Source organism: Nicotiana tabacum, chromosome 9 (genome assembly GCF_000715075.1).
Source record: "Nicotiana tabacum cultivar K326 chromosome 9, ASM71507v2, whole genome shotgun sequence".
NCBI lineage: Eukaryota > Viridiplantae > Streptophyta > Magnoliopsida > Solanales > Solanaceae > Nicotiana > Nicotiana tabacum.
In genome coordinates, this window is record NC_134088.1 from 13,945,335 (window position 1) to 13,957,380 (window position 12,046).

Sequence of the window (12,046 nt, forward strand, 5' to 3'; positions counted from 1 at the left end):
AGTACCCTATCTCAGCGCAATTGGTGCACTAATGTATCTTGCTAATGCTACAAGGCCTGACATAGCATTTTCTATTAATTTACTAGCAAGATATAGTTCTTCTCCTACATGGAGATATTGGAACGGGATTAAGCATATATTGCGATATTTAAAGGGAACTCTTGATATGGGTTTGTTTTATGCTAACAAAAATAGTGCAGACCTTGTTGGATATGCAGATGCAGGTTATTTATCTGATCCTCATAAAGCTCGATCTCAAACCGGCTACGTATTTACATATGGAGGTACTATCATATCATGGCGCTTCACAAAGCAATCTATTGTTGCTACTTCTTCAAATCACGCTGAGATAATAGCTATTCATGAAGCAAGTAGGAATGCGTATGGTTGAGATCAGTAATTCATTTTATTCGAGAAAAATGTGGTTTGGAATGTGAGAAAAGACCCACAATTTTATACGAAGATAATGCTGCATGCATAGCCCAATTGAAGGGAGGATTTATAAAAGGAGATAGAACGAAGCACATTTCACCAAATTATTCTACACACACGATCTTCAGAAAAGTGGTGATATTGATGTGCAACAAATCCGTTCAAGTGATAATCCAACAGATTTATTCACTAAATCTTTGCCAACTTCAACTTTTGAGAAGATGGTATACAAGATTGGAATGAGGAGACTCAAATATTTGAAACAAGGTTTTCATCAGGGGGAGTAAAATACGCGATGCACTCTTTTTCCCTTACTAAGGTTTTTTTTCCATGGGGTTTTCCTTATAAGGTTTTTAATGAGGCACCTAGCAATGCGTCTTACTAAATATGTGTACTCTTTTTCCTTCACTGGATTTTTTTCCCACGTGATTTTTCCTAGTAAGGTTTTAATGAGGCACATTATCTTTTAATGAACATCCAAGGGGGAGTGTTATAAATATATTATATTATGGATGTTCATTTAGTACTCCGTTGTAAATAAGCTTCCTGAAGAAGCTTATCCATATGGGACTCCACCGTAAATATATTTATCTATTTAGTACTATATTGGAAATAAGCTTCCTGAAGAAGCTTATCACTTCGGTACCCGGTTATGGATAAATATTACCCTCGGTAGAAGATTATCCATATCGGGTATAATAAGTTTATCCTTTCAGTACCCAGTTATGGATAAACATTACCTCCGGTAGAAGATTATCCATACCGGGTATAATAAGCTTATCCTTTCAGTACCCAGTTATGGATAAACATTACCTCCGGTAGAAGATTATCCATATCGGGTATAATAATCTTATCCTTTCAGTACTCCGTTATGGATAAACATTGCTCTCAGTAGAAGATTATCCATATCTGGTATAGTAGCAGCTTACACAGCAGTTTCCTTTCTTCAATAAATAGAAGAGATTTCAGTTCATTATGTACATCAGTTTGAATTCGAATAATATATCAGATCCTCTCTATACTTGTCTTTACTTTATAGTCTTTATTTTATAACATGATCGACATCGTTAAAAATTCAAACACTTGAGCTTTAACCCTATGGAGTTAAATTGGAGTTGGGATTTTGCAACTCTATAATAATTCGTAAGTGTGTCAAATGGGCGTGTTGGATCAATTTTGGACGGGTCAAAACGGGTAGAGTTAATAATTGGGTGGGTCATTTGACCAGCCCAAAAGTTACTTGGGCTAAGATGGGTTGGGTCAAGATGGACTAAAATTCGGGTCATAGCCCAACCTGCCCAACTCTTATCAAGCTTTACTTAATATGTGTTATTTTCTTATGAATTGTGTAATTACTAAATAATTTTTTTTTTCTTTTGTTATGATCATATATAACATATCAAACTAAAAAAATATTATTTCTAAGATATTTTGATAAAGTTACTCATGGATCAATTTGGGCTAAAAATCTTTTCAACATTAAATGGGTTGGATCAAAATGGAATGAGAATAATAAACGGGTGGGTCAATGACCAACCCAACCTTGAGCGGGTTGGACGGGTCATTTGGGCTGGGGCTAAGATTGACCGCCCTAATAATTCGTAATCCTCTCCCTCCCTTCCAAGTAATGTGGTAGCTAGAATTTCACTTTGCCCGAGTTTACAAAAGAAAGGAAGAATATTTTGAAACTTGTAATCTTAAACTTCACATGATATTTTTATGGATATAAAAATGCCAATAAAAGTAAAATAAAAAATTATAAATTATATCGTTTTCATATAGAGAAAGATGTCATTCTTTTGGGAATGAACTAATAAGAAAATAATGTCACATAAAATAGAATAAATAATTTTTTTTAATAATACGCAAATATATTAGTAGTCGAAATTAGCAGTAGTATCATAACAGTAGTTGTATCACAACCGTAGCAGTACCTCTGTAGTCTTACTAGCAGCTAGGGGTAGCAAACAGGCGGCAAACGGGTGGGTCGTGTTGGATATGAGCGGGTCAAAATGAGTAATGCAAAAACAAATAAATTATCCGAATTGGCCCATATTTAATAAGAATAGAAAATGGGTTAACCGTCGAATAATATGGATAACCATATTATCTATGACTTCTTGAATATGATCAATTTGGGAGAATTCCTAACTCTCAAACTTGAGGAATTTCCAATTTGAGTCTTATCAAATATAAAAGTTAAACACATTACTTATCCATTTTCTAAGTGAATAATATGGTTCTTATCTATATTTGACCCGTTTAAAAAAGGTTCATTATCTATCCTATTTTTTAATAGATTATATGAATGGATAATTATTTTCTATTATCCATTTTGCCACCACTGCTAGCAGCATAGCCTCCAAAATGGTTGTGGAAATTCAGACCATGGCTAATAGAGACAGTGCCTTGGAGTCACCTTCTGCTATTTTATCTCTATTTATTGTTTATCTCGTATTAGACACTAACATATTATTCAAACTGTTCTATTATTATGTTACTTCTTTAGATGCTCGTGACTTATATTACCAATTTTTGAAAGATCTTTAAAGAATCGAAAAGGTATTGATAAGTAAATTCAATACTTAAAATTACACGTGCCGATGTAGAAATATAGTCGTAACCATTGGTTTGGGCGACTAGATAACTTCCCTTGGGCCACGCAAAAGCCCATCTCAGTGGCCACCCAAATGTCCAAATGGTTATTTAATGCTTTAGGTAGACCTATTTTATAAATTTATCTCAGCTCAATTTTAGGTGAATTTTATAGTTGAGGAATAGGGTCAAGAAGACGGGTTAGATTATAATTCAAGTGAATATATTTGAATATCACAAAATAAATAAAAAAAAAGAATAAGATAAAAGACAGAGAAGAAAAGTTTGGGCTGTTGGGTTGGGCTCTAAAGTAAAATTGGGTCTTTGTAACTTACAGGTAACTGAAGTAAACTGATTTCTCAAGGCCCAAGGAGAAAAAAAGGAGGGGTATTATCACTTTTAACCCGCACCAGAAAGTGTTTGCATCTGGTAGCCGAAAAAATGTATAATTTTTGTATATAACATAAAATATATATATATATATATATATATAAAAATATATATTTTTTCGACTATTATTTTTACAGAGGTTATACAGTGTCATTTTCTCAAAAAAGGAATTAAGAAGGGTTAAAAAGGTTAAATTGTGAAAAGTGGTGAAAATTGGATAGAATTGCTTCAAAGAAACTTCAATTAAAGAGCAAGATAGTCTTGCTTTTAACTTCTTATCTAAACAATATCTCCTTTTTTTCCTCAACATGTTAACTAAAAAGTCAAAAAGAAAATTAATACTCTTAATTTTTCCACCAGAAGAAGACTTGATTTTGTTTTGTTTTCGCCTTTGAAGGGATAAAAGAAATATCAAAGGCAAAATCATTTTTAGCCCACTGCCGTTTATATCTTCTAGCCGTAAAAGTGTATAATTTTTTTTTTTGTATATATCATAGATAAATGTATATATATATACAAAAAATATATACATTTTCGACTATTATTTTGAGGGCGGCTATACAATGTAATTTTTTTTTCAAATATATATCAACTTGACACAATTTTAACTAAGTAAAACATGTACATCATATGATTAATTTGAACCATACCAAATTTAATATGAAGCTCAAACCTCCACAACTACTAGATACGACTAGAAAAATAAGCTTTTGATATTCCACATATTCAAAAAAATTATTTTTTTGCAGAAGCCTAATTTTCCTCTTTCTTCAACTTCATGAAGTATCAATATGGTGTTTATCAATCAAGTCAAAAAGTTCATCCCCAATTCCAAAACCAAGCATTCTTGCCATATCTTTTGTCTTCAGCCTTGGCATTGGAATCTCATTTTGCTTCAACCAAGAATATACCACAAACACCTTATTCATCACAAACAACTCCAATGCCTCTGGATTGAATACTACCCCCATTTTCATACTCATCTGCCAACAAAAAGTTTGAATATTAAAAAAAAAAAAAAAAGAACTGTCAATAAAAAAGCATGAATTAAAAGAAAACGCCGCCTTTAGTTTAATTGAACGAAAGCTTAGTGCTATGTGACCAAGAGGTCACTGTTTGAAACCACCTCTTCCAAAAATACAAAAAGAATTAACCTAAATAGTCGTTCACTCAACTGTTTAAACTAAATATAACTGGTGAAGTGAAATATGTGCATAATTCATGTATAATTTATGTATAATCATGTATAATCAGTATATAATTTATGTATACCGGCTAAGAAAATGAAACAGTGAATTCAGCCAATTATTTGCGTAGAGATCCCTAAATACAAGAAGAAGCATACAATAGTCCTAATGATTTGATATTTTTGAGAACCCGCCCATAGTACAAGCTTAGTATATTGAACTGCCTATTGTTTAATTTAATCAAGAATTAAATATCTGCTAAAATATGCTAAAATAAATTAATTGTATAAAAGAATTACACTATCAAGGTTCAAATACACTAATTGTAATTATATAAAAGTCTTTTACAATCAATGTATATAAGTTAAATCCGAAAAGAAAAGGGCTGCATTTAATATAATTCAAGAAGTTTATACCTGATGGGGTACCAACATTGCTGCATAACGTGCAAGTTCTCCAGCTCTCCAATCCAATAAAACTGGCAGCCATGGATAAGTAGCATCTAGCCGAATGAACCATAGTCGTATATCTGGAAATTCTGATAATTCCCTTGGATCATATTTATCTTCTCTTTTGTAATTGATTGTAAAACCAATTGTCCTTTCCAGAAACTCCTTTGGCTTGGCTATTACAATTTTGCAACATTATTAGCATCATAACACTGTCGTAATCCAAAATTGGAACAAGATTACGACTTATAGGTTATGGGTTCGAGCTGTAAAAACAGTCATTAATGTTTGTATTAGGGTAGGTTTCCTGCATCACACGCGTGATGCTTTGTGCACTGGACTGCTTTATATATTTTATGATTCTATTGGAAAAGATGAAAAAGAAGGAATCTATTTAAAAAAATTATTAAGTTTTTAATTACTCTTTTGTTCTAACATATATTTTCTCCTATTCTTTCTATTTGTCACTTTAAATATTAAAAAAAAATTGCTACTTTAAAAAGTCGAGAACACATTAATTTTTTTAATTTTACCCTTGTCCTGTCTGGAAAACCAATAGATAATTGACCATTTTATACCTATTTTACCCTTAATATTTTCCAATATTTATAATAGTCAAAGTTAGTTTTTCAATAATAATAATAATTAGGAGTAATATAGTAAAATTACCACATTATTTGTCATTTCTTAAGGGGCGTGTCAAGTCAATAGTGGACAGATAAACTTACACGGATGAAATGCATTGAAAAGTCGAGAAGGCATTAATTTTTTTAATTTTACCCTCACAATCCCAAGAAAACACATAATCATTAATTACCCGCTTAAATAAAGAAATAAAGATAATATAGCCAAATTAACCATATGATTAATTAGTGTGATACATACCAGATAAGGGTGATGATAATCCAGTTGCATTTTGAAATGGGGATAAATCAAGACGTTGAATAATGTCATTATCTATAACAACTTCGTATCTACCTTCTGTTGGGGGCATTGGTGGAGGTGCTACTTCTGTATCTGTTAATCAAAATTACATTTGTAAGTTAATGAAAAAAGCCAAATTATTTCTCAAGTAAGATTTTCCAACAGGGGAAAAAATAAAGCAGGATAATAAGGTTGTTGTATTATCGAGCATTCAGTAGGAATTGAACCTAGAAATTCGCTTATTATGAGTTATCTTATCCTTTTAGAATAATAATCATAATAGACAATGCTCGATTGGAACATGAAAACATGACGAAATACTAAGGGGTTGTTTGGTATGATAAATAAAGTAAAAGCAATCATGGATAAGAGTTTCGTCCGGATTAACTTATACCTGTCAGAAGGTGAAATAGTAATGCAGATAAGTTATTCTAGAATAAAGTAGTTGACAATCAAAGGATTAATACAATATACCAAATAATCAATAAGAAACAATATCGGATAACTAATTTTTCAGGATTAATACAACATACCGAAAAATAATACTCAAAAATAATACTAATTTTAGCATGACTAATTTTGGTATAATTAACCTCAGCATAACTAATTTTCCAGGATAAATATAGCGTACCAAACAATCAATAAGAAATAATATCAGAATAACTTATTTCAGTATAACTAATCTCAGCATAACTAATTACGGTATAACTTGTTTTCAAACCAAACTAACCTAAGAGATAGACTATAAAGGACATCTATTATTTCAATAATGCTAAAATAATATTAAATGAATAAAATTGGGATATATGAATGAAGTAATTATCGTGCTTACTTTCTTGCTCATCATAAAGGGAGAGGTCAAAATTCCCAGAAGGATTGAATGCTACAGAAGCAGCAACTTGTCTCAGCTGGGATTGTTGATTTACCTGTGAAGAAGAAGTGAAAGAAATTGAAAAATCTGAATTGGGTTTATAGGAAATCAAAGGAACAAAAGAAGGAATTGTTTGTTTGAGTGGAGAAGAAAGTGTGTGTAATGGTTTTGTGGAAGCCATGGATAAAGAAGAATGACTCATATTCTTGTGATTTTTTTGACAGTTAAAATAGTTTTTGTTATTTAGCTTATCACCTTTTTATTCTGACCTTGTGTTTAAAATTGATTATATCCATACTAGCCGAGTATTTGAAGTGTTCTTTTCAAAATGCATAATTGTGCTGGAAATATTGACTTTTCTCCTATAGATACGAAATTAGGATAATCTTTACCTGGTTTAGTTAAGTTTTTTATTTACAAAAAGTAGCTGGAGTTTTTTTTTTTTATAGAAAATATATACAAAATTCATCAAAAACTATAATTTATTTATAACTTTTTGTGGTATAGAATCCGGGCAAAAGCTACAATATACAACTTGTATATAATTTTTTGTTGTACAAAATCCGGTCAACACAAATACAACTTATTTATAACTTGCATACAAATATATTAGTTATTTGTATTTTGTATGACGTTTGCACACTCGTCGTACAATTTGCATATAATCTATTTATGACTTTCTCTTTGACTTTCAATTAAAATTCTAACAAACTACCTTGAATTTTTACCAAACTCCTCAAAAATTGAGATAGGACTTCGAAAGATATTCTCAATTATTTGTAACAACACCCAATTCAAATAAAAAATAACTTTACGAAATTCGATTTTCAAATTCAAAGTTTTGAAACTTTTTAATGACTGTCAGTGAATCTTAAGGTCATAACTAATCACATGACTTTGTTTAGTCAGATTTGTAATGCAGTTAAATAGGTTTTAAGCTCTTAAATAATGAGTTTAAGCTTTATAATTGAAACACGCAATATTTACTGGAAAGATCGATCCCAATTTCCCTTCGTAGGATGTCGTGATGGCTCCTAGTCTCTAAGACTAGGTAAGACTAACATACATGCATAATATAACTAAAATAACGATAAAACTCTCGAATACTCAACAACTATTATAAAGGAAACTTCGTAACTCAGCATAAACAAACTTCCCAAAATCTGGTGATAACAAATTACAAGCTCTACGAGTAAGTACTGATCATCCCTATACATGAAAGGGAAAGAAAAATGAAGTAGACTAGATAGAAGGTGACTTCGAGGCCTGCGGACGCCGACAGGTATACTTTGAAGTCTCTGAAGCTGAGCTCGTCTCACCAGTGCCTAAACTGGTAGGAGGTACCTAAATCTGCACAAAAAGATATACAGAAGCATAGTATGAGTACACCATAACGGTACCTAGTAAGTGCCAAGCCTAACCTCAGTAGAGTAGTGACGAGATCAAGTCAAGGCCCTACTAGAATAAATAAAAAAATGAACAGGTATACAACAGTGTAATAATAATAACAATGAAAATGAAACAATAAGAAAATATACCAAGATTAGCTACACTAAACTAAGGCAGATAATGCATCAAGGAAAAAAACAAGGAATGACATGCCAAGGAAACAAAGCAACCAAACACAAGTGAAGTAACAGAAAGTATCAACGAGAATCACTACCAAGGTACCACCTCGTAATCTCATATCACAAAAAATTCACAATATTTCTTTATATCACAGCGGGAGACTTGCATTTAGTTTTGAAAATTATTTTTTCCGAAATAGCTTCATGTGTTTTAGCCTACCTTATCACACCGCGGGGCTTCAAGTAGTTTTCCTACTAGCAACATGCGTATCAAGCTCACCTTATCTCACCGCATGCGTTTCAACCCCAATTTCGATACCCCCACATGCGTATCAATATCACAATGTATCACAAATAGCACCTCAAGTGCCCAATATTACAACTTTCCAAAGAAGTCAATAATAAGGGTGTTTCCACAATAAATAGCCCATGGCTCAACTACAATATGCACAAGAGTCTTGACGGACCTATTCCAACTTTCGGAATCAGAATCCGACCCTAATATCAATAAAGTCAACTCTCAATAAAACTTCTCAACCTTCCAATCCTTCAATTTTCTAACTTTCACCAATTCAAGCCTAAACAACCTACGGACCTCCAAATCAACATCCGGACACGCTCCTAAGTCCAAAATTACCATACGGAGCTATTGGGACCAACAAAACTCTATTCCGGAGTTGTCTACACAAAAGTCAAAATATGGTCAACTCGTTCAACTTAAGCCTCCAACTTAGGGACTATGTGTCCCATTTAACTCTGAAATTCACTCAAAACCAAAACCAAACACCCCCGCTAAATCAAATAGCCGTAACACAACATAGAGGAGGCAATAAATAGGGGATCATGGCTAAAATACTCAAAATGACCCACCAGATTGTTACATCCTCCCCCTCTTAAAACAAACATTCGTCCTAGAACGAGTATACAAACATACCTAAAGTGGTGAAAAGACGAGGATAACGGCTACGCCTTGATCTCCCAAGTCGCCTCCTCGACTGGTTGACCTCTCCATTGAACCTTCACTGAAGCAATGCTCTTCGACCTCAACTTTCTGATCTACCTATCCAAAATGGCCATCGACTCCTCAACATAAGACAAGTCCTTGTCCAACTGGACTGAGCTGAAATCCAACACATGAGCTAGATCAAATGTGATACTTCCGGAGCATAGAAATATGGAATACTGGATGAACTGCAACTTAGGTGGAGATGTAAGCTTGTAGGCCATCTCACCAATCATCTCGAGAATCTGAAAATGTCTGATATATCTAGGGCTCAACTTGCCTTTCTTCCCAAACCTCATAACACCCTTCATGGGCGAAACCCGGAGCATGATACGCTCCCCAATCATGAATACAACATTGCGAACCTTCCGATCAAACTCTTCTATCTAGATTGGGCTGTACGAAGCCGATCTTGAATCAATTTAACCTTTTCCAAAGCATCCTGAACCAAGTCAGTATCGAATAGCCTCGCCTCACCCGGCTCAAACCAACCTATCTGAGACCGAAACCGCCTCTCATATAAGGCCTCATACGGAGCCATTTGAATGCTCGATTGGTAGCTATTGTTGTAGTCAAACTTCGCAAGTGACAAGAACTGATCCTAAGAACTCTCGAACTCCATAACACATACACGATGCGTATCCTTCAAAGTCTAAATAGTGTGCTCGGACTATCCTTCCGTCTGAGGGTGTATTGTTGTACTTAACTCAACCCATGTGACCAACTCATGTTGTACGACCTTCTAGAATTGCAACGTAAACTATGTACCCCGGTCAGAGATGATCGATACCGGCACGCCATGAAGTCGGGCAATCTCGCGAATATAGACCTGAGCCAGCTGCTCTGAAAAATAAGTAGTCTCCACTAGAATGAAATGAGCCGACTTGGTCAACCTATCCACAATCACCCATACTACATCGAACTTCTTTTGAGTCCGTGGGATCCTAACAACAAAATCTATGGTAACTCGCTCCCATTTCCACTCGGGAATCTTAATCCTCTGAAGCAACCCACCTAGCCGCTGATGCTCATACTTCACTTGCTGACAATTTAGGCACCAAGCTACATACTCCACCATGTCTTTCTTCATTCTCCTCCACCAATAGTGCTGCCTCAAGTCCTGATATATCTTGGCGATACCCGGATGAATATAGTACCACGAACTGTAGGTCTCCTGAAGAATCAACTCACATAAACCATCTACTTTGGGACCACATAGCCAGCCCTGAATTCATAACACCATCCCCAATAGTAACCTCCTTGGCATCGTCGTGCTCAACCGTGTCCTTGAGGATAAGGAAATAGGGGTCGTCATACTGATGTTCTCTGATACGATCATATAGATATGACCGAGAAACCACATAAGCCAAAACTCGACTCGACTCTAAAATATCCAATCAAACAAACTAGTTGGTCGAGGCCTGAACATCCAATGCTAATGGCCTATTCGCTTCGGGTAGATAGCCTAAACTGCCAAAACTCTCCGCCTTTCTACTCAAGGCATGAGCCACCACACTGGCCTTCCCGGGATGATATAGAATAGTGATATCATAGTCCTTATGCAACTCTAACCATCTCTGCTTCCACAAGTTAAGATCCTTTTGTTTGAATAGATGCTGAAGACTCTAGTGGTCGGTATATACCTCATGAGGGACACCGTACAAAGAGTACCGCCAAATCTTCAAGGCATGAACAATAGCTCCTAACTCAAGGTCATGGACATGATAATTCTTCTCATGCACCTATAGCTATCTAGACGTGTAGGCAATCAACCTGCCATATTGCACCAACACCACACCAAGGCCAACATGCGACGTATCACAATACACAGTGTAAGACACCGAACCCATAGGCAATACCAATACTGGGGATGAAGTTAAAGAAGTCTTGAGCTTTTGAAAGCTCTCCTTACACTCCACGGTCCATCTAAACGGAGCACCCTTCTAGGTTAATCTGGTCATAGGTGCAGTAATAGCTGAGAAACCCTCTACAAATCGATGGTAATACCCTACCAAACCAAGAAAACTCTAGATCTCAGTAGTTGAAGGCGACCTGGGCTAACTCTGCACTACTTCAATCTTTTTCAAATCTACCTTGATCCCCTCACTCGACAGTGCATGACCCAAAATCGCCATTGAATCAAGCCAAAATTCACACTTTGAAAATTTTGCATACACCTTCTTTTCTCTCAAAGTCTGAAGCACAATCCTTAGGTGTTGCTCATGATCCTCCCAGCTCCGGGAGTACACCAAGATGTTGTTAATAAACACAATGACGAATGAGTTAAGATAGGGATGGAATACACTGTTCATCAAGTGCATGAATGTTGTTAGGGCATTGGTCAGCCCAAATGACATCACAAGGAACTCGTAATGACCATATCGAGTCCTGAAGGTAGTCTTCGAAATATCTGGATCCCGAATCTTTAGTTAATGATAGCCTGACCGCAAATCAATCTTTAAGAACACTCTAGCACCTTGTGGTTGATCAAATAGGTCATCGATGCATGGAAATAGATACTTGTTCTTCACTATAAACTTGTTCAACTACCGATAATCAATACACATGCTCATAGGACCATCGTTCACAAACAAGACCGGAGCACCTCAAGGTGACACACTAGGCCG

General features: G+C 35.0%; 1 protein-coding gene across 1 annotated transcript; it reads right to left on the minus strand.

Moving 5' to 3' along the window:
• Positions 1-4,051: 4,051 nt before the first annotated feature.
• Positions 4,052-7,107, minus strand: LOC107812516 (protein CHLORORESPIRATORY REDUCTION 6, chloroplastic). The gene is made up of 4 exons (XM_016637645.2): positions 6,810-7,107; positions 5,939-6,070; positions 5,021-5,229; positions 4,052-4,400 (listed from the first exon to the last, which is right to left on the minus strand). Exons 1-4 carry the CDS (start codon positions 7,048-7,050, stop codon positions 4,194-4,196), a joined length of 789 nt encoding a protein of 262 aa, XP_016493131.1. The 5' UTR covers positions 7,051-7,107; the 3' UTR covers positions 4,052-4,193.
• Between the last annotated feature and the right edge of the window lie 4,939 nt (positions 7,108-12,046).

What these genes read in the sequence shown, in the direction of transcription:
- LOC107812516 (XM_016637645.2), bottom strand. Translation starts at nt 7,050, where the DNA reads ATGAGTCATTCTTCTTTATCCATGGCTTCCACAAAACCATTACACACA. An exon ending in CCTTTATGATGAGCAAGAAA is followed by an intron (nt 6,071 to 6,809) that starts GTAAGCACGATA and finishes TTTGATTAACAG; the next exon opens with ATACAGAAGTAGCACCTCCA. An exon ending in ATTATCATCACCCTTATCTG is followed by an intron (nt 5,230 to 5,938) that starts GTATGTATCACA and finishes AAATTGTAATAG; the next exon opens with CCAAGCCAAAGGAGTTTCTG.